Source organism: Schistocerca cancellata, chromosome 8 (assembly GCF_023864275.1).
Source record: "Schistocerca cancellata isolate TAMUIC-IGC-003103 chromosome 8, iqSchCanc2.1, whole genome shotgun sequence".
Lineage (NCBI taxonomy): Eukaryota > Metazoa > Arthropoda > Insecta > Orthoptera > Acrididae > Schistocerca > Schistocerca cancellata.
This window is the reverse complement of record NC_064633.1, coordinates 345,834,663-345,858,854: the sequence shown is the minus strand read 5'-3', so window position 1 is coordinate 345,858,854 and position 24,192 is coordinate 345,834,663. Positions and strand designations below refer to the sequence as shown.

General features: G+C 41.2%; 1 protein-coding gene across 4 annotated transcripts in view; it reads right to left on the bottom strand.

The window, feature by feature from the left end:
• Positions 1-5,591: 5,591 nt before the first annotated feature.
• The window catches only part of LOC126094732 (ADP-ribosylation factor GTPase-activating protein 2), an 89,482-nt gene continuing 70,881 nt past the window's right edge, over positions 5,592-24,192 (bottom strand). For all 4 annotated transcript variants that reach the window (XM_049909280.1, XM_049909281.1, XM_049909282.1 and 1 more), the window contains 3 exons: positions 23,399-23,678; positions 22,892-23,113; positions 5,592-5,900 (listed from right to left, as the gene is read on the bottom strand). In XM_049909280.1, the coding sequence (XP_049765237.1) occupies positions 5,883-5,900; positions 22,892-23,113; positions 23,399-23,678 (520 nt within the window). In that variant the 3' untranslated portion in view covers positions 5,592-5,882. The remainder of the gene's footprint in view (positions 5,901-22,891; positions 23,114-23,398; positions 23,679-24,192) is intronic.

Here is a 24,192-nt window from a genome sequence, read left to right as displayed (position 1 = left end):
GAGAATATTGAAATAATAATGAAATAACGTACTACATTGCTATTGAAAGTGTGAGAATTGAACATAAATTTTATAATTAGTACTAGAAGTAGACCTAAACGAACAAATGACAACAACACAAAACTATTTTAAGGAAAGAATTACAAAAATAACCTCACAAACTAGAACCAGCAATAGTTGTCTTTGTACTTCCTAAAGCATAGGCACTTGAGGTCATCTGCATTGCGGACTGATCTCTTCCCATTTTCAGTTTCACCATTATTCTGCTGTAGTTTGGCCACATATTTTGTAGCCAAAATCTCAAGATCACACTGTTCAAATCTTTAGTCTTTCACAAGTGAGATTCAGACATGACTTTATGAGTTTTTTATTGCTCTGACGATTTCAGATCTTTTCCTGTATGACACAAACTTCACTATTATGGGTCTAGGTTTTGAAGATCCTGGTGTTTTATGCTCCACTAATACCTCTAATAACATGACCACTGCTAGCAAAGTGACTTCCTCATTGAAACAAGGATCAGGGAACCTGTGCTACCTACTACTGAAAACACATAATGATGTCCACCTCGTCTACTTTTACATTGTTCCATATTGCAGGATGGTTGAATATGGAGAAAATAAGAGCAAACACTCTTTTGAAACTAATTAAATGTATGAGAGTTGGAACTTAAATAGTGGCAACTATTTATTCACAACCGATACAAAAGAGTTACATGTTTGTACCTGTTACTGTCCTTCAAAGTAGTCACCAGCATTGTGTAGAACCCGTTGCAAGCGATATGAAAGGCGTAGTATACCGTTAGCAGAGTCTGATCTGTTCATGGTGCGAATGGAGCGGTCTACTGCCTCTCAAATCTCTGGAACAGTTCTGAAGCAAATGCCATGGAGTGGTCCCTTCACCATCAGAATCACATCAAAGTCACAAGGACTTAAGTCCGGGGAGTATGGAGGATGGTACAGTACTTCCCAGTCCCATCAACCGAACAGAGCAGCCACAGCTTGCACTGTATGCACCCGCGCATTGTCATGCAAAATGATGGGTAGGTTGCACAGAAAGCGTCACCGCTTCTTTCGAAAAGCTGGTCACAGGTAGTGCTCCAAAAACGAACAGTAATACTGTGCATTGACAGTCTGCCATGGAGGAATGTAATGCGTTACGATAACACCATCACAGTCTTAGATGAGAATCACCGTAACTTTCACCCGCACTTTCGACTTTCACGGCAACTCATAATGACGCCATTCATTGGATTGACGTTTCACTTCTGGCTCATATATGTCCCATCCAGTATTACGATATGGCGTAAGAAGGCCTCTCCTTTGCACTCACAGCGCTCCAAGTGTATCTGAGCAGCGTTGTTACGCATTCATTTCTGCATTTCCATCAATTCGTGCAGATATTTTTCTGCATGCGCAAGTGTTCCTTCAGGATGCGAAGCACGGTCATATGCGCTAATCAGGTTTCATGGGCGAGCTCACAAATACTATGGCATCAATCACTGTCCACTAATGCAACAGCATGCACTGCTTCTTCAGAGACGCTAGGATGTCCTGCCCGATGTGTGTCTGCCACAGTTTGCCAACCTTCGTTGAAGGCTTTTGCCCAACATGCCGCTGTTCTGTACGGCAATGCCGATTCCCCGCATGCCTTTTGAAGACCTTGCTGACACTGTCTTGCTGTACGACCTCTGTCACATTCAGTCTTGATCCAACTCCGTTGTTCCTGTTTCAAAAACATAGTGACACCTTTATGTTAGACCGCTCGCTCACAAGTGACTGTGTTTCCCTAGATTGTGCGCACGCCGGTGATGGGGGATGGGCAAGTCAATTTGCTCGGAGGTAAGGTTGGTATGTCAACAACATGTGCTATCAGCAACAATAGTAGATTCCATTGCATAGTGTCTCCACAGCAGTGTTGCCACTATTTAAGTTCCAACCGACATATTTATTAATTTATATTTGTCATTTTGACTACTGTGCCATTCTCAAGTAGCACCTGTGACAACTAAATTGCAAAAGGACCAGTCCAATTATAAAAACACATTCTGTTCTCAAAATCTGCAACAGTTAAATTATTCTTAATAATTTATACCATTTTCTACATGTCTGTGAAACACATTAACACTGGACACCGTCCTCATATTTAGATATTTCGTAGCACAAGGGAACAAGGATTCCTCATCATCTATACAAAAAGACACAAAACCTCGCTAAAAATAAGAACATTATGTCAAATGAGGTGTTTGACATGAAGTCACTCAATGTATTGTACACACATTACCTACTACATAATAATTTCTCTTGAATTCATGTTGCATGGCACCCTTCCTTATTGTTGTAACAGAAGCTCTATGAATGTGTAGGGTGCTACTAACCAATGATCATACATGTAGTTCCAGACATACATTTTTCATGAGAATGATCTCCTCCTAAGAGGAATGAATATGAATTGATATGCTTCACAGTTATGTGCACAACAAACGTAACTTTAAAAATAATTTGCCTTACAAATTTTGAGAGCATTAAGTATTCCTCAAATTGAATTGCTCTTTTAGCAGTTCTCATTTATACCGCAGTTACTTGAGAATGGCACACCAGCTGAGATCATGATCATAAATAAATACATAAATAAATTTAATAACAGCACAAAATGTTGTAATTACTAAAAGCTGAGATTTTGTTAGTCCATGAGGCAGCAAAGTGGTGGTGCTGCAGCATGGTCTCATTCCCTTTCTTGAGGTTACTCGCTCACCTCAGTGAGCTTCTCAGAACAGCTGCTTGCCTGGAGTGTCATATAATGTGGTTCAACACAGAAAAGCTGTTTAAAAGACAGGCTGCACTACAGGTGTCAGCAAGGTTTGTAAACTTTGCTTTCTTGTAACTGAAAATAAATAAATAAATATATATAAAAAAAAGGTTCACCATATCAGATCTGACTGAAGCTATTACTTGAAAAAATTTCTTGGCTAAAACGTCTAACCTGCATTATCACTTTGGCAACACACATGCTACCGAATCTCCCTTAAACACAATTTCTGACAAAGTAACAACTGAATTACAGTTCATACTAGTCCATTTATTCACAAGTAGTGAATGTAAGCACAGAACCTTTAACCTGCTGTCTAAAGAACCACAACTTTAACCAGGCAATAAACAATTGAAAATCCACAATTTGTTCATCACTTTAGTATGCTTAACCAGTACTATACATTTCATCACTACTCAGTAGTCTGAAATACAACTTCATAGTTGGCCACACTAAATTTTAGCTCAGTAGAAGAAAGTAATAATTTTTACTGTAAATTTGAAAACCTCTTGGAACATCATTTTTAAAGGATCTCGTCAATTTCTCAACTGCTCAGCAGGAATTGAATTTGTACATTTTCACAAAAGTACTAGAGCACACAGAAATACTTCCTCACACCTCGTTCCCCGAATTAATGTTTTACCGCCATTTAAGACATTTTTTATCAGTTTCATCAAATTTCCTATGCCCACAACGTTAAATGGCATCTGATTTTGTGTCAACATATTTATAATTGTCCCGCAATTTACGCATTATGAAAAAATGTTCGTGGAGAAGAAATGATACTGGCATAATTTTGGCCACCCAGTGGTGTTTACAAATATTAGTGGTTACGTTTCTTGACACCAGGGCACTCAACTCAAAGGATTTGAACCGGTAAACGTGTAAAAGTTGGAACAATTTGTGCCGTATCTCCCACCGCTGCCAGACTCTACTTGGCGCGGTAGCTTATGAGAGTAACTAGGTTCGCTCGAATGAAGATATCATGACCAATCACAACCATTTCCAAACTGTCTCTACCACGCAAACACAGTTTAGTGATTGTTGTGATCATCGTGACACCTTTGTCGAACCATATTTAGTGAGTTTTGGCATATGGAGCGCTAGTTGACACCATCATTCACTTTGCATTGCTCAACTGTTTTTAGTTTAAACACAGCACCGGTTACGCATTTTATTCATGCTGAGCAAAACGTGTTTTGAGAATTTATTCTCATTGTCAAGTGCAATATTTACGTATGTATTTTTTGTGATGTTACACAAACAAACAATGTGAGTGATAGTTTGCATGTGCGTGTGGTTTTCTACATAACTGATGAGGCACAGTACGCGATAAACTAAAAAAGACAACTACAGTGCAAGAGACACAGAATAACACATATTCAACACCACACAAAATACTTATTTACATATTTGCACTTGACAGAGAGAAAAAATTCTCAAAATGCATCATGCTAAGCATGAAAAAAATATGTAATTAGTGCAGTATTTCATTATTTAAATAATGGATGATAGCTGCAGGCTTTCAGATACATTGATTATGACATATGAAATTGAGTCAAACGTCCCTACTTCCCAGGGAGTTATCAGTTCCAGTTAAATCAGCTGTTTTAATTAGATAATAAACGAGTCCCTGAGAAGTCTTGATGCCTGTTATGTACATATATCATACATAAAGTGCAAGGTGGTATCCTACATGTAACTTTTACAGCTTAAAATGTTATTTCTCACATTTTACATTTTCCTGTGTTTAACACCATTCTTTTGAAGTCCCTTGAAAAGTGTAAATGCGGGGTTTCTCTGTAATGTTAAAACCCTCAGAAAAATTTTTGAAGCAGCACACAGAGATGGTACATGGATGACGAGACCAACCAAAGAATTATATTTATATTAAAAATGAAGAAATTCCTCCAGCTATATTTAAGGTGTCGATTTTATTTTGGCAACTAGTTTCAATGTTGTAACAACGTCAACTTCAGGCCCATACAGTTGTTGACGTCAACTGCATGCGGCTGATACTAGAAGTCAGTGGTGAGATATGGACGTGCTCCGTGTGGAAGGTGGGTTACTACCACGCACGCAGTTGACGTCAATGAGTGTATGGGTCTGAAGATGACGTTACAACGTTGAAACTAGTTGCCAAAATAAAATCGACACCTTAAATACAGCTGGAGGAATTCCTTCATTTTTAATTAAAATTTATACCAGCTGACGTCCCACTGTCCTCCATTTCAGCTATGGATGTACGAAGAAAAAAAGAATTATATGAACGCACAGACTAACAGACATGATCAGAAATACTGGCTAACATTCTATGGATACATAAAAAAAAGAATGAACAAGAAAACTCACAAAAAGGATTTATGGTATAATAAACAGATAAATTAAAAAAAAAATTGTTTTTCAAGAAACAGAAGAAGAGCTGATAAATGAAAGACACAAAATTATCAACATGTAATTTGAAGTAAAAGAAAGGAAGAAAACCAGGAAAATATGAACAGAGATAATGAAATAGGAAAACAGCTAAAGAATGAAGAGGTCTTGGGAAGAGGAAAAAAAAAAATCGTATAAAAAATACATTAAATTTACCTAGAAAACACCTGAATGGGCTGCAACTAAATAATACAATGATGGAACAAAGGCATGGGGAGAGAGAGAGAGAGAGAGAGAGAGAGAGAGAGAGAGAGAGAGAGAGAGAGAGAGAGTTGGGGGACAATTTGATAAGCTTTACGTATCAAACTTAGTAACTGGTTGTTAATGAATGCAAGTACATAAGAACAATGTCTACAGTATCTACTTTATTTTAATATTTACATACTGAATCTGTACAATATTTGACATTTTAATTGTAAACAAAAATTTTAAAAAAGAAGAAAAAGAATAAAATATCTTTGCACATTCACCAGTTTTTATCTTTCAAATATGATCTGAAAACAAAATGGAATGACACAAATTTATTCAAATAAATTCGGCTGTAAAAATATCAAGGCACACTTTGTATGAACTCTTCCAGGGGCATAGACTAAAATTTGCTATGCCTCTTTCATGGTGCTTGTTTAAAATGGTACAATCCATCAATACCCGTATCGATCCTGAAAAGAAAAGGTATCGCTATATTAGCTCCAATCCTTCAGGTAAACACAAAAAAAACTACTCAATAAGTAGTAGTGGGGGGGAGTCAGAAACCATTTTAGCTGCTCTACAAATTAAAACATAACATAAATTATATTATTATTTAATATCAAAGACACCAACCACTTTCTCGAACGCCTGGAATCCCTACCCAGTCTGTTACCCCCAGAAACCATCCTTGTAACCACTGATGCCACTTCCTTGTACACAAATATTCCGCATGCCCAGGGCCTCGCTGCGATGGAGCACTTCCTTTCACACCGATCACCTGCCACCCTACCTAAAACCTCTTTCCTCATTCCCTAGCCAGCTTCATCCTGACCCACAACTTCTTCACTTTCGAAGGCCAGACATACCAACAATTAAAGGGAACAGCCATGGGTACCAGGATGGCCCCCTCGTATGCCAACCTATTCATGGGTCGCTTAGAGGAAGCCTTCTTGGTTACCCAGGCCTGCCAACCCAAAGTTTGGTAGAGATTTATTGATGACATTTTCATGGTCTGGACTCACAGTGAAGAAGAACTCCAGAATTTCCTCTCCAACCTCAACTCCTTTGGTTCCAACAGATTCACCTGGTCCTACTCTAAATCCCATGCCACTTTCCTTGACGTTGACCTCCACCTGTCCAATGGCCAGCTTCACACGTCCGTCCACATCAAACCCACCAACAAGCAACAGTACCTCCATTATGACAGCTGCCACCCATTCCACATCAAACGGTCCCTTCCCTACAGCCTAGGTCTTCGTGGCAAACGAATCTGCTCCAGTCCGGAATCCTTGAACCATTACACCAACAACCTGAAAACAGCTTTTGCATCCCGTAACTACCCTCCCGACCTGGTACAGAAGCAAATAACCAGAGCCACTTCCTCATCTCCTCAAACCCAAAACCTTCCATAGAAGAACCCCAAAAGTGCCCCACTTGTGACAGGATACTTTCCGGGACTGGATCAGATTCTGAATGTGGCTCTCCAACAGGGATACGACTTCCTCAAATCCTGCCCTGAAATGAGATCCATCCTTCATGAAATCCTCCCCACTCCACCAAGAGTGTCTTTCCGCCGTCCACCTAACCTTCGTAACCTCTTAGTTCATCCCTATGAAATCCCCAAACCACCTTCCCTACCATCTGGCTCCTACCCCTGTAACCGCCCCCGGTGTAAAACCTGTCCCATGCACCCTCCCACCACCACCTACTCCAGTCCTGTAACCCGGAAGGTGTACACGATCAAAGGCAGAGCCACGTGTGAAAGCACCCAAGTGATTTACCAACTGACCTGCCTACACTGTGAAGCGTTCTATGTGGGAATGACCAGCAACAAACTGTCTATTCGCATGAATGGACACAGGCAGACAGTGTTTGTTGGTAATGAGGATCACCCTGTGGCTAAACATGCCTTGGTGCACGGCCAGCACATCTTGGCACAGTGTTACACCGTCCGGGTTATCTGGATACTTCCCACTAACACCAACCTGTCTGAACTCCGGAGATGGGAACTTGCCCTTCAGCATATCCTCTCTTCTCGCTATCCGCCAGGCCGCAATCTCCGCTAATTTCTAATTTCAATTTGCCGCCACTCATACCTCACCTGTCTTTCAACATCATCTTTGCCTCTGTACTTCCGCCTCGACTGACATCTCTGCCCAAACTCTTTGCCTTTACAAATATCTGCTTGTGTCTGTGTATATGCGGATGGATATGTGTGTGTGTGCGCGTGAGTGTTTACCTGTCCTTTTTTCCCCCTAAGGTAAGTCTTTCCGCTCCCGGGATTGGAATGACTCCTTACCCTCTCCCTTAAAACCCAAATCCTTTCGTCTTTCCCTCTCCTTCCCTCTTTCCTGATGAGGCAACCGTTGGTTGCGAAAGCTTGAATTTTGTGTGTATGTTTGTGTTTGTGTGTCTATCGACCTGCCAGCGCTTTTGTTTGGTAAGTCTCATCATCTTTCTTTTTAGATATATTATTTAATTGGATAGATAAAAAAATCTACTCCCCAAGCGGTGGCAAAGCGCACACACAAAAAAGGCTGTTGTGATTGGCAAGCTTTTGGAGTCAGTGGCTTCTTCAGGCGGATGGGTTGAAAGGGAAGGAAGAAGGAAGAAGGGAGAAGGGAGAAGGGTGAAGGATAGGACTGGAGAGGTCTTGGAAAAGGGTTAGATTTTGGGAAAGTGACCCAGAACCGCAGGTAAGAGGAGACTAACCATTTGGGATGAGAAGCAAGGACTGAATCAGTCTCCCTTGACCCACAATTCTGGTTGACTTTCCCAAAATCTACCCCTTTTCCAAGACCTCTTCAGTCCTATTCCTTCACCCTTCTTCCTTCCTTTTCAACCCTTCTGCCTGAAGAACGAGCCACTGACTCTGAAAGCTCGCCAATCACAACAGTCTTTTATGTGTGTGTGCTGTCGCCACCCGGTGAGTACATTTTTTTATCTATCCAATTAAATAATTTTATCAATAATTAACTGTTTCCCTTGATATAAATTATATTATGCTTTATGACAAACTGTAAGAAGCCCTATTTGCATAATGAGTAACAAATCTAATGAATTTAACCTGACGCTATTGACTACAAAGTTAGAATAAGGATAGAAAGAGGGCACCTGATGATTGTTCACCTACTGCTGAAACAGTCTTCGAAAGTTTTGCTGCTCTAATGTATTCCTGAAATTTCTCTCTCTCTTATCCAGAATTTGGCATTCTTCCCTCCAGCACTTGTTCATCTTACCATTTTCTTTTCTCTGATTTCTTATATTTTCCCCTTTTCGTAAAGATCTTTTAGCTTCAAAATCAAAGGGTTAAAATTACAAACCAGGCATCTGCCATATCTGCCTTACACATTGCTATTTCAGAAGTTAATAATTTGAAGCTCTCCTCTTGTAAACAAGAGAGATTTGACATTCCCGTCAGTGGAAAACATTTTGGTTCACACAAGAATCTCCTCCACTTGACCACAATGAAATCAAAAGCCCTCATTGCAAGTGTCCACTGCTATGCACAGTAGCTGTACTTTCAGCAAACAACAAATTCATGTCACATAGTATTATAGCCATCTGCCCTCTTTGCTGAATTTTAGCCATCATACCAGCATTTAAATGAATGCACAAATGCTCATCAGAGTTCTTTGTCTACTGTTGAGCTACAGCAATTTTCTTTCTGCTGTGCCACTACTTTGTCTAGTGTTGAGCTACAGTGATTTTCTTTCTGCCGTGCTACTATCAACTGGAATTCTTTGTTACATCTACCAGTACATGTTTGCATTCTTTCGAGACTGACTGCTCACACTGGTGATGACTTCGGCTGTGGTGTATAGACTTTCTGGTATCCTCTTCAGCATAGTCTGTGTAGTGTTGTCAACAATCACTGAAACACTCAGATGTAACTAGGATGCACAGCCTTAACCAATCACGTGGTATCATAATGTGATGCTTATCAGACAAGTCTGCCAAGTAGCACTGAAACTGCCCAACTTTTTAAAATCTCAAGAGGCGGAGATCAATATGCGACAGAAACTATCTGAAAAGTATAACATAGGGAGTTTTCCATAACAAGGATACTGTAGACAAAAACTCACAGGGATTCATATCTACACAAGTCTGCAGAATCACCAAAGCATGAACTGTAGCCACGCAGGCACAGCATGACTCTCGTAACGATAACCAGTGCAGCTCAAGAAATCATCTTGGAATGGATAACAGAAACTATTAATACCGCCTGCCTTCAATATTTCCAAATTCATGCAAAAAGTGAGTGAGTGCACATAAAGTATCAACATGCAATATGAAATCTGATTGCGTGTAGAAGCAATGGTAAGCACAACACGCAGAGGAGTAAATGCCCCACAGGAATGGCACTAAGGTCATCAGGTCATAATATTGGATCAGACAGTTAATTTGTACCCAATTAGGTAAATGAAATTTAATTAATCTTCCGAGCTGGACACGGGGTCATCCATAGTGCTAATAAATTTATGCATTTAGTCTGGGGTTATGTGGACAATCGGATACCTAGGGACATTCTTGGCTTGCACATTCAACAAATAAGTCACAAAACTAATGCTTATCACAGTAATGTATAAAGCAGATGTTCACAACATACAGATTTGGTGAATCTGATTTAAGAAACTATACTGTATCAGCCATTACAAATGTCAGCAAATCCTCGGGTTTTATGGTACACATGACTTATTATTACGCAGCTCATAATTTTTTTTCAATCACAATCAATTTCATTTACTCTGAAAGATCATGTAAAACAATAACTGAACTAACTCCACAAACAAAGTATTTTGCAAGCAGTAGTTTCTAGTTCACGGACACTCGCAATTTTACAAGCACAGGAATGGGATGTTACATACACTCCTGGAAATGGAAAAAAGAACACATTGACACCGGTGTGTCATACCCACCATACTTGCTCTGGACACTGCGAGAGGGCTGTACAAGCAATAATCACACGCACGGCACAGCGGACACACCAGGAACCGCGGTGTTGGCCGTCGAATGGCGCTAGCTGCGCAGCATTTGTGCACCGCCGCCGTCAGTGTCAGCCAGTTTGCCGTGGCATACGGAGCTCCATCGCAGTCTTTAACACTGGTAGCATGCTGCGACAGCGTGGACGTGAACCATATGTGCAGTTGACGGACTTTGAGCGAGGGCGTATAGTGGGCATGCGGGAGGCCGGGTGGACGTACCGCCGAATTGCTCAACACGTGGGGCGTGGGGTCTCCACAGTACATCGAAGTTGTCGCCAGTGGTCGGCGGAAGGTGCACGTGCCCGTCGACCTGGGACCGGACCGCAGCGACGCACAGATGCACGCCAAGACCATAGGATCCTACGCAGTGCCGTAGGGGACCGCACCGCCACTTCCCAGCAAATTAGGGACACTGTTGCTCCTGGGGTATCGGCGAGGACCATTCGCAACCGTCTCCATGAAGCTGGGCTACGGTCCCGCACACCGTTAGGCCGTCTTCCGCTCACGCCCCAACATCGTGCAGCCCGCCTCCAGTGGTGTCGCGACAGGCGTGAATGGAGGGACGAATGGAGACGTGTCGTCTTCAGCGATGAGAGTCGCTTCTGCCTTGGTGCCAATGATGGTCGTATGCGTGTTTGGCGCCGTGCAGGTGAGCGCCACAATCAGGACTGCATACGACCGAGGCACACAGGGCCAACACCCGGCATCGTGTGGGGAGCGATCTCCTACACTGGCCGTACACCACTGGTGATCGTCGAGGGGACACTGAATAGTGCACGGTACATCCAAACCGTCATCGAACCCATCGTTCTACCATTCCTAGACCGGCAAGGGAACTTGCTGTTCCAACAGGACAATGCACGTCTGCATGTATTCCGTGCCACCCAACGTGCTCTAGAAGGTGTAAGTCAACTACCCTGGCCAGCAAGATCTCTGGATCTGTCCCCCATTGAGCATGTTTGGGACTGGATGAAGCGTCGTCTCACGCGGTCTGCACGTCCAGCACGAACGCTGGTCCAACTGAGGCGCCAGGTGGAAATGGCATGGCAAGCCGTTCCACAGGACTACATCCAGCATTTCTACGATCGTCTCCATGGGAGAATAGCAGCCTGCATTGCTGCGAAAGGTGGATATACACTGTACTAGTGCCGACATTGTGCATGCTCTGTTGCCTGTGTCTATGTGCCTGTGGTTCTGTCAGTGTGATCATGTGATGTATCTGACCCCAGGAATGTGTCAATAAAGTTTCCCCTTGCTGGGACAATGAATTCACGGTGTTCTTATTTCAATTTCCAGGAGTGTATATACAGTAATTTCAAGGCAACAGTAAATGCACCATCAGAAACAGACATGTAACCCATACCAAAACTAGCAGAGATATTACTAAAATTGGCAGAGGAGAAATGTTTACATGTTGCACATGCCTACCAACACATCCCACTGTTGAACAACATTTTAAAAATTTGCAACATGGCTACTGCTGACAATAAGTTTTCACTTTATTAAGTCTTGCACGAATTTCCAATTCTGGCCTTACACGCCATCTCCAAGTGTAGTAGGTGTCAATATACTCTAAAATTACATTACAAAATTGCAATTACACCTCGTGCAAGATGCAATAAAGGGAATACTTGTCCACAACAGTCAAGGTGGCAACCTTTAAAACATTTTTAAAAAAAATATATGGCTGGGGTACCACTCCATATAAAGGAAATGATCGAAATTTCACTGTACCTGATATCTCATGCTGTCAACAGTCTACAGTGTCACACTATTAATTATTACTATTTAGTGCCTATTTCAGCAATATCCCGAAATTTTAGTACTGTCTGTACCAAATCACATTAATTATTTTGACAATATAGTGCAAGAGACTAAACAGAGAGACTATTTAAACAACCTGTGTGTGCGAGAAGCGTAAATTTTTAAAGTTTTATTCTAGCCTCAGCTAGGCAAGGGAGGCAAGCTCGGCGACGTGCTGATCAAGTAAGCCACTGAGCAGTACTGTTGACATTACGTCTAAACTCTCCTGTTGAATGGCATTTGCAAGACTGTACACAGCTGAGGAGCATGGAATAGCTAATGCTACCAACGCAGTATGACTACAAGGAAAGTAACATTTTGTAACATGGACCACTTGCATGCTATCGAGAAACTCTCACAGTGCAAATTTAACAACCTGAGATTGGTGTGGTGTGAGCTAGGAAAAGCTGACAAGACGGTCTGAGCTAGATGGTTCACATTGTTTTGTGTGAAGAAGCATAACACTTGCAAGTAAATGGAGAATATATGGTTCCAGTTAGCAAAGATACCTTTTGCAGAGGTGAAGTTAGCCTGTAAAAGAGTACAGTGATAACCATTATGGAAATATTAGAGGAAGAAGACTTTGGTAGGTCAAATCTGGATATCAACCATGTGCAAACCATCGACTCGGTAGTGTTACAAAAGAAGATGGGACACTTGAAGGGCAGGGATCGCAGAGCTGTGGAAGAAGTATTGTTGAAGTTTAGCGACTTGTTCTGTGGTCACCAGCGACTCTGGTAACTCAGCACCATATAGCTACAGGGCGTAGTACAAATATTTATAGGAAACTGTATCATATAGTGAGACATTTACAGCCATTAATGGAGGAGTTAACTGAAAATCTGCAAGATTGGATCAAAGAACCCAGTGACAGCCCATGGAACACGAATATAGTTATTGTACCTTTTTAAAAGAGAGAGAGAGAGAGAGAGAGAGAGAGAGAGAGAGAGAGAGAGAGAGAGAAAAAAAAAAAAAAAAAAAAAAAAAAAAAAAAAAAAAAAAAAAATTCATTAAATGGAATGAAGAGCAAAACTGTTGGAGATGCTTACCCAATCCCTAATATTACGGAGACCTTGGATAATTTGGGTCAGTGTCGTTACATTGCCACAATGGATCTCTATAACAGTGGTTACCATCAGTTAGAAGAAGCACCTGAGGATATACCAAAGACAGCATTTACAGCACCATGCAGATATTACCAGTATAATTGGGTGCTACTCAGTTTCAAAAATGGATTTGCTACTTTTCATCAGTTATTGGATGAAGTTTTAAGAGGGTTAAAGCCTAGGAACACTACAGTTTATATAGATGACATCATAATAAAACATGTGGGATGACTGATGGATGTGTTTAGTAGGTTATAGTCAGCACACAGGAGTGTCTGCTAGCATCTGAGAAATTACAGGAGGCACTGATTTTGGATCTGGAATTGGTTTACCCCAATTCTGAAAAAGAGTCCATCCTCACATGCAATGGTTGTAATGAAGCAGTTGTTTGTATTTTGGGTCACGTGGTTAGCGAACCTGAATGTCCAGCAGCGTACGCTTCGTGGCAATTAAAGTGGAATGTAGCTACAAGACAATTGAAAAGGAAATGTTAGCAGTCCTATACAGTGTTACAATATGGTGTTACTTGTATGGTAGAAAGTTTAAGATTGTGACTGATCATGTGTCCTTGAAATAGTTGCTTCGTCTGTGAGACACACCTAACATGTTAGGTTCTCAAGCCCACTGAGTTCGATTATGAGGTCATCCATAAGGCAAGTAGAAAAAACACAAATGCCGACACACTGAGTTGCAAATTAGCTCTGCTGTGTACAGTGGGCAAGAGTTTGTAGGAATGGCAACAAGCACAGACAGAGGATAAAGACTATCAGGTTTTTTAAGTCACAGCCACACTTAATCATATATGAGAATTTGTCGTGTGGGGTCACAAAATGCAGACCACATGTCCAAAAGGAATTGTTACAAAAAGCTCATTACCATGTGTTGTCAGGTTATGCTGGCCGGCATGCAGCAGACAGAAGTATTTTAGGCCAGTTTCGTTGGAGAAATAAGAAGTGAGATGTGGAGTAGTGTGTCAGAGGCAGTGTGCCACATACAAAAAGAGCAGATATTTCACATCAGAAAATTGCTTTGCAGAGGCTACCAAAGGCTTTTCAAATGCTAAGGCTTTACACAGGTGGACCTTTCAACAAAACACCTGCAGGGATTAGGAACATGCTTATGATAATCTACCACTTTTCACTGTTTCTGGTGATGATAGCAATTCCAGACCAACAGGCCACTACTGTAGCATAAGCACTAGTTAACAGTTGGATACTGAAGTCTGGAGCGCGTGATACCTTGGTAGTGAATCACGGTGCAAACTTCATTTCAAGAAGTATGAAAGAGCTATGCTGTGTACTGCATTTCTGGAAGTTAAAAAAGATCCGTTGAACTCTCAAATAGTGATGGGACAACCAACTGTTTTCAACAACTGATAGGCTAGTCAATTAGTTTTTTCATCCCCCCCCCCTTTTTTTTCAGTCGAATTAAACCAGTCTGCAGCCATGTCAGTTAGTTTTCGCTCACTCGCTCAGTATAAGTGGTTTCATTCAGTGTGACACAACTGATTGAAACAAGTCTCTGTCAGATGCAACCTTAACATGAATGTTTTCACTCATTCACCTGGTTTGACCAGTTTAATTCAATGCGAGAGAATCGACTGACATAAATCCCTGTTGGTTACTTCAGTTATATGAAAGTTTTCACTCAGTCTCTGTGTTTGAGTGATTTTCACTTAAATACTTTTTCACCTTTTTCTGTGGAGTGATAGAAATGAGCATGTGGCACTGCTGCCTTAGCCGCCTCCTGCAGATGCCAGGACCAGGGTCAAAGCTGGCACGAGGAGGTGGTGTGGTAGACAGTGCGAGCACACCACTGCTGGGAGCTGTGCTAGTAGTGACTGGCCGCTGCACCAGCTGTGACACTGGATCTGGCAGCCACAGAACGGTGACATGAAAAATGCGTGACACAGGCGCAATTTGAAATTTTAATTTTAACCAATGAACATCACTTTTTCTCAGTAAAATGTAATGCAAAACATTGCAAAAAATGTGCCAGTGTTCCTTTCTTCTTCACATATCCCTTAAGAACTACTATGTTCAGTTAGTTGAATGAACGAATGAATACAAGCTTCCACTGACAAAATAACTAAAGCCTGGTTTCACTTGAAAAGCAAGTTTGTACAGGAAGGCTGTGTTGGAAGTGAAGCGACCTCGGCCTAAGCCTGTTTGTTTGCCGGAGAATATTGAAGCGGTACGAGTTGCTGTACAAAGAAGTCCTGGGAAATCATGTATGAAGGCAGCAGTGCAACTGGGAATATCCAGATGCTCCATTCAACGCATTCTTAAAAGTGACCTCCATATGTACCCATACAAGATGACCTGTGCACAGAAGCTCACTGAAGAACACAAGCAGCAGAGACTACTGTTTGCTCAGTGGGTGGAGGATAGGGAAGAAACTACAGACGAGGTGCATTTTCATTTAGACGGTGTGGTTAACAAACAAAATGTACGCCTTGGGCCACTGAAAACCCACAAGTGCTTCATGAACGACAACATTACGCTCCGAGGATTACAGCATGGGCAGCAATTTCCAGTCACGCACTTATTGGACCCTTTTTCTTTGAAGAAACTGTGAACAGCGAGAGTTATTTGAGCATGCTTCGCAATAGCTTCATTCCACAGCTTCTTGCTACTGCCTTGCCCTTCAATACGCAGTGGTTCATGCAAGATGGAGCAAGGCCACATACTGCAAACACTGTGTTGGAGTTTTTACACAAGCATTTCGACATGCCGATCATTTCACTCTGGTATCCAGGTCACTTCAATGACGGACAAAATCCCCCCCCCCAATAGTCCAGACCTCAATCCATGTGACTTTTTTCTTTGGGGATACCTAAAGGAAAAACTTTTCCCGAAACGTCCATGCGATTTAATGGAGCTCGGAAGACTTATTCTTCAACCTTGCAGTGAATGTGCCATAGGGTAATCACCGACTTCAGTGTTCATTTGAAGGAAGTTAGGAAACGAAATGGTTAACATATTGAGCATGTGCCAAGTTAGAACAAATCTTCATGGATGGCTCTTCATTATAGTATATGTTCCTTTCAGATTGTATTGACAATAAAGTTTATATTCAAACACAAAATGGTAACACATTTCATACGCCACCCTGTAATATTGATCATCAAAAATTATTTGATGTTTTTTCCGTGGGTGTGGTTAGGCAGGATCCTAAGAGCACAGTTTAAATTGCAGCAGCTGAATATTTGTGGCAAGCATGAGTAAAACCTTCACTGCTGTGCACCATGCATTTCATGGGATACCCAGTTGAATAAATGTTCCACCAAGCACTTAGACTTTTCCATAGAAAAGCCAATTACGTGTGAAACTGCTCAAGCACCTACCTCCTACTTTTATTTGAGTGAAAATTATACTTTTTGCCGATCATTATTGCATAATTTGTAGTCTATGAAAGAAGTAAAACTGTAAATATGAAAAACTAACCTTAATGCTTTGTCTTTTTTAACGTACGTTGTTCTTTAAGATATATTGAACACAAATTCGTCAATAAAATTTTAAATAATGGCATAAATGGGTGATCTCCTAGGCCCAAATTCTTTTCTAGGTCACTGGCCCCCAAAGTGTTAAGTTTTGAATGCAATTCAAATGCCCCATGATTTAAGAAATTCATCAGACATAATCACACATAATATAATTCATCTTGCGTAAAATGAAATTTACTTTGAAAGTAATGCTTCTCAAAACCATCAAACGCAATATTTTCCTGAGACCTAATCTGAAATGTCAAAAGTTATGACATCACGCCTCACTGAAAGTAGTTTGTTGTTAAGAAGTATTACACAGTCTTTGTCCTAAAGGCTTTGGTACATTTTGCTGTCAGCAGATGCTTGTGTGTGCATTGCTTGTTGTTGTTGTTGTTGTTGTTGTTGTTGTTGTAAATGGTGCATTTTCTTTGCAACTAAGTTTTATTTTCTTGTTAGTCCATTATTTATGTTTTACTGTGCAGTATTATTCTACAGTAGTGGCGTATAGTAAAATTCTTTGTTACAGTATCAGTTCTTACCACTCAAAACTACAAAAAAACTTAAAACAATGAACAATTCCCAGGATACTAAAAAAAATCCCAGGTTTTTCCCGGATGAAAAAATTCTAGGGTTTTTCCAGTTATTCCAGGGTATATACATCCCAATGTATATACCCTAGAATAACATCTGCCACCAGAGCACGGACCAACACAAAATAGGATATTGAATGAGAGCATCATGATACACCATCCATTCCAAAAGGCCTTTGACCCAGCCTAGTTGTTTTTATCCAGGTTTCCCATTTTTAGGAGGTAGAGCTTTAGCATCCTGACCAACACAAATCTGGCCATATGCCAATAAAGAGCACAATGTCAACAGAGCTCAGACTTACACCCATAAATATTCACACTGGCAGTACTTCAACCAAGCAACAAGTTCATGCGATACATAGTACAGTAACAGTTTGCCGAGGTTTGGCTGGCGCACCAGTACATAACGAGATGCACCGGTTGTGCTAAGCTGTTCTGATTTTCTCATTACCATACCAAGACTGACATGAATTCTTCAATAGATCAACTTATGTGTTTATGGATTCATGCAAGAGGACTACTCCCATTGGTGAAAACTTTGGTGGTGCTGGACATGCTTATCGTAAACCCCTCTGAAGTAGTCTTAAAACAGTGCCAACCAAACATAGCATGGATCTTAACAATAATTGTTGATGTTTTGGGGAAATATAATATCTGTGAAAATTCTTTAGTGGATGTGTTTAATTAGTATCTCTCTTTCTAGTTGGTCTAATATGTCCAAAACTGAATTACTTGCTTGTGTGATACATTCTTTTAAAGTTGTCCAAAGCTCGATAATCATCTTGATTTTTCAGTTTATATTCTACTTACAAGGGAACCTCCCCATCGCACCCCCCTCAGATGTAGTTATAAGTTGGCAGAGTGGATAGGCCTTGAAAAACTGAACACAGATCAATCAGGGAGCCGCGTCGCTCGCTGTGGCCACTCGAGTGGGCCGGCGCGTGGCACGGCTGGCTGAGGCAGGCGGCAAGGCAAGCGTTTTGATGTGCCAGCTGCGTCTTACAAGATCGACAACCTCATACTCTTAGCTGATAAGACATGATGACATGCTACACCAGGAAATACGATGTTCGGGAAATAAATAAGAAACAACTGTTTTATAAGAAATTGCATACTAAATTTATTGGGCCTCTGTAGCTTGATACTTTCTTTTCATTACAAGATCGGAAATATCAGGCATCAAAGTGTTCGCAGCGTTAATGCGGAGGATGAGCTTCATTGTTACATCCTGAAGAAACGATCGTTCCTTACTATTTACTCTTTTCATTGCTGAGTAAAGCTGCTCACAACAATACGTGCCAACATGCACATGATCTGAGTGGCATTGTTGTGAAGCTTGGGAAATGTTTTTTGCTGTAATGAACGATACCATCGTGACAGATCTGACGTGTTGTAGTAACTCTCTTTCAACAAAGTTGAACTTTGCAAATCAATAATCTCTAATTGAAGTGACAATGACAAGCATGGGGGGAAACTGAAAAACGAGTGCTGAACACCTTAAGTTCCATTTCCAAACTAGTGAGGTCTCGGAATCGTGTTTCAAACGACGTGATGAGCTGCTTTAACTTTGCTTGGTAATCGCCGAAAGTAGTACCTTCAGGTATTTTTAAAGAAGCAAGACGATTGAAGAACGTTAAATGTTCATTACTCATCTGCCTCTCAAATAAACGTAACTTTTCCATGAACGCTTCGATCTCGTCGTGCATGTCAACGATTAGCTGCCCTTTGCCCTGCAATGACAGATTTAATTTATTCAGATGCATAGTTATGTCAGATAGGAACGCCAGGTCAGATATCCATTTTATATCTTTCAGACAACGCATTTCTTCCCCTTTCATTTCGAGAAAATGGGATATTTCCTCATGAATGGCAAAGAAAACATCATCAATAACTTTTCCCCGACTTAGCCAACGAACTGCACTGTGGTAAGGTATATCCCCATACTCTGCTTCCATATCTTTCAGGAATGATTTGAATTTGTGATGATTCATACCGTGACACCGCACAAAATTCACGCATTTCACGACATCTTTCATTACGCCACCTAGCTCTACTGTTGCAGCACACAGTGCCTCTTGGTGAATAAAACAATGAAGAGTCAAAATGTCTTTCCCGAATTCATCCCTGAGTTTATTTTTCAAACGAGAATCAAATCCTTGGTGACGCCCAATCATTTGTGGTGCACCGTATGTCGTTACAGAATGGAGCTTATCCCACGGCAAATTCATATTGTCCACTGATTCACAAACAGCTTCAAAAATGTCACATCCTGTTGCGGTGTCATCGAGTAGTACCACATCCGAGAGTTCTTCAGTTACTTTCAGCTCCATGTCAACACCACGCACAAAGACTGCAAGCTGAGCACAGTCCGATATGTCGGTGCTTTCGTCAAGCGCTAGCGAAAATTCAACAAAGCTCTCCGCCTTTTTCCTGATCTGTGTTTCATAATCCGCTGCCATGTCCAGGATTCGACGAGACATTGTCTGCTTCGACAGGCAAACCCCATCGATTGCCTGCACCTCCCTTGGAAACAAACATTCTGCAACTGCTACCATGCATGATTTTACGAGTTGTCCCACCGAAAACGGCTTGCCGCTCATCGCAACGATGTGAGCGATCCTGCAGCTTGCTCGAACTGCAGATTCAGTATTGTTTTCTCCGCTCTCATTCACCTGAAAATTATACACGCATTACACAACAAGAACTATGTTGCATATTTTGATACTTTCCGTATTACGAAACCGTTTTTAAACTTACGTCTCCTGGTATGTCGTTATTAAGCCTGGCTACAAGTTCTCTGCGTGAAACGCCTTCTACCTGATCGTAGTGCGCTGCGTGAAGACGCGTATAATGTCGTTGTATATTGTACCTCTTCGCAGAATTAAATACTTTATGACATACAAAACACTGCCGACGACCATCCCTCTCAATGAATAGAAAGGTATCCTCCAATAGAAGTACAGGGCTCCCGCGGCTAGTCATAGCTGTCATTGAACACAGATTATTGCGTCAGTTGCGGCTGTATGCGGCCAGGGGGCAGTGAGTTCACTTTCCCCCTCCACGCGGGCTCCGAGCTGCCGCAGTGAGCGCTCCGGCTCCCTGGAGCTCGATTGGAACAGCCTGGTATAGAATATATCACACGTGTTTTCCTGTGGAGGAATCGGTTGACCTATGACCTTGCGATCAAATGTTTTCGGTTCCCATTGGAGAGGCACGTTCTTTCGTCTACTAATCGCACGGTTTTGCGGCTCAGTCGCAAAACACAGACACTAAACTTATTACAGTAAACAGAGACGTCAATGAACGAACGGACAGATCATAACTTTGCGAAAATAAAGGAAGTATATTTTTTACTCGAGGGAGGACTTGAACCAAGGACTTCTCGTTCCGCAGCTGCTCACGCTAACCACGAGACCACGGCGCTCCTGAACTGCCATACTCCTTGTTCTTGCCTATGTTGTGCAAGGACTACTCAGTTTGTACATTTTGCTTATTTTTTTCGTAGTTCCACACAACTTCTTCCTGTTTTCTCGATTGACCTGTGTTCAGTTTTTCAAGGCCTATCCACTGTTCCAACTTATAGCTAAATTTGAGGGGGGTGTGATGGGGAGGTTCCCTTGTTAGTGTAAATATATACGACTGCAACTGAAGACAAGCTGAATACCAGACTATGGAATGCAAACAGTGTACTTTACCCTCCAGAAACTTCTAACCTCCAAACTCTTGACCAGGAAAACCAAGCAGAACTCTAGGAAACAATCATAAGGCCAGTATTGCAATATGATGCTGAAGCATGGAGCGTGACCAAAATTTATTAATAAATGTCCATCTTGATCACATATGTTATACAACTCACATTACTGGGATCAGCTTATTGTATCATCAGATAATTCAAAGGGTATAGATACAAATACAATCATCAGATAATCATATAGCGGAGATGCTGACTCTCGATAGGCACAACAAAAAGATCCACACAATTATAGCTTTCGGCCATAAATAATGCCTTTGTCAGCAGTACACACACACACACACACACACACACACACACACAAGTTGCACACACACACAAGTTGCACACTCGTCTGCAGTCTCAGAGAGTTGAAACTACACTGCGAGCAGCATCACCAGTGCATGATGGGAGTGGCGACTGGGTAGAGGTAAGGAGGAAGCTGGGGTGGAGAGGGGAACGGATAGTATGGTGGCAGTGGCGGACAGTGAAGTGTTGCAGTTTAGATGGAGGGCAGGAGAGAAGGTGCAGAGGGGAGAGGGGTAAGGGGTAAGTAGTGGAAAGGAGAGAAATAAAAAGAAATTAAAAGACTGGGGGTGGTGGTGAAATGACAGCTGTGTAGTGCTGGAATGGGAACAGGAGGGGGGGCTGGATGGGTGAGGACAGTGACTAATGAAGGTTGAGTGAGGCCAGGAGGGTTATGGGAACATGGGATGTATTACAGGGAAAGTTCCCACCGGTGCAATCCAGAAAAGCTGATGTTGGTAGGAAGGATCTATATAGCACAGGCTGTGAAGCAGTCACTGAGATGAGGGATATCATGTTTGGCAGCATGTTCAGCAACAGGATGGTCCACTTGTTTTTTGGCCACAGTTTGTCGGTGACCATTCATACAGACAGCTTGTTGGTTGTCATGCCTACTTAGAATGCAGCACAGTGGTTGCAGCTTAGTTTGTAAATCACATGACTGGTTTCACAGGTAGCCCTGCCATCAAAGGCATGAGAGGTATGTTGTGCCTATCGCGACTCAGCATCTCCGCTATATGGTAAGTAGCAACTTTCCTTCTCTGGTATTGTTACATTCCATCCTGGATTTTCCATTGTTTGATCATCAGATAATGTGTACACATGGGTACATAAAAAGTGCTGTACTCATATGTGCAGATTATTTGATGACAATATTTGTATCTGAATACTTTTAATGATCTGACAATGGCAGTATGATAAAACCGATAATGTAAGTTGTATAACATGTGTGGAGAAGACAAACATTTATAAGTAAATAATCAGCTACATTGTGGCTTCTGATGTGCATGTAGCTAAGACTTCTTTCTTAATTTATTACACAATATCTGAGTCTCAGTAGTGCCATCGCTTCTAGTACATGTCCGCTTATGTATATCATTATGTGCAACATACATGCTTTTGTTATGCACGTTCTTGGAAGTAGCAAACTTAAAACAGTTTTATCCCATTTTCACTGCTACATTGGTGCAGATTATGTGATTCTATTGTAGGTCTACACTGATTCTCATGGGCTATTTCATAATTAGAATTGAATTACTTTAAAAATTCATAATAAAAGAACTAGTCATGATGAAACATTATTCACCACATCTCTATCATTAGAAAATTCGTACTTCTACAGTGGTGCGCCAAATGCTTGTCCCCCCCCCCTCCTTTCCTCCTCTCTCTCAACATACAGCCTGCTTCAAATAAACATAAACTATCATTTTACAGCATGCCAGAATCAACTGTACCTGGATAGATGACATGACTCCATTTGCAATTGAGCTCAACTTCCCAGCAACCTTTGTTACTCCTTGTCTCACACTCTCTTTGACATCTTCTAGATCTGGTGTTTGCAATTGTGCTGCGAAACTTGAAGGGCGACTGCTTGCTGCATTACCATTACCAAAGAAGTCTGCAGATGAAATGCTAGAAGAACCTTCAAAGCGTGATAGATTTACCTTACGCTCCCACTGAAATAAAACAATTTTTTTAAAATTGTAAGATTAATAAAATATTTTATGAGGAACTCTCCTACACATATAAAATTTAAATTAAAGCAAAATCATAAAGGTACATGTAAAATATTGCTCTATACTTTTCACAATTTTTATACCCTGTTTATGTGAATTCTCATAATAGTTGGAGAGAGAGAGAAGAGAGAGAGAGAGAGAGAGAGAGAGAGAGAGGGGGGGGGGGGTGTTGTTCAAGTCACTGATAGATATACAATGGTATTGATCACTTAGTTATTAACTTACGTTATTGTCATGACTGTCTCCAAAAAATTGGTCTGATGAAATAGCTTTCGCACTTCCGAATTTCTTCTGAGCTTCATCTCCTGTAGAGGCTGGTGCTGGGATGGGATCCTTTCTGTGAGCAGGTTTCTCATCTGTACTGACTACTGAAAATGACGAAGACGGCTGCCTACTTTCCGACTGCCAAGATCTACTTGAGTTGCTGTATCTGTCACGGCTTGAGCTCCCATCAAGGAACATAGACTCCAAACTTCTGCTCTCACTTGAGCTAGATGGCTTGTACCTAGGGTCAGAAAAAATATTTATAACACTTGATCAAAAGGTATTTTAAAAAGTTCATGACAGAAAGCAAAAGAATACAAAATCTGAAATGGTACAGCTGCAAAAGAGGAGAAAATTTTAATCAAATAATAGAAGTATACAAAAACACATTGAATTTTTAAAACTAGTCGGAATTGTCTTTAAGAGGATCTGTGAAAAAACCCTGGAAAGTTTATGAGCGTAAGACGAAAACAAAATAGAAAATTTTGCTAGGTAGACATATTTTATCAGTCAGTTACAGGGTGGAGTGTACAATATCTAGGAACACAGAAAATTGTGCAAGCATTTGAAGATTTCTTTAAGTGTTTCTATAGTTCAAGAGATGAATCAGAGATACAAGTAATTAATAATGACAATCTGGAATTAAGTAAGTTGAGAAGTACAAAGCCACTAAAGGTAAAGTAATGTGGAATTGTTGGCTGGGAGACTTGTGATTGGTTATTCAGCCACCTAATTGGAAGGAGATTCCCTACCTT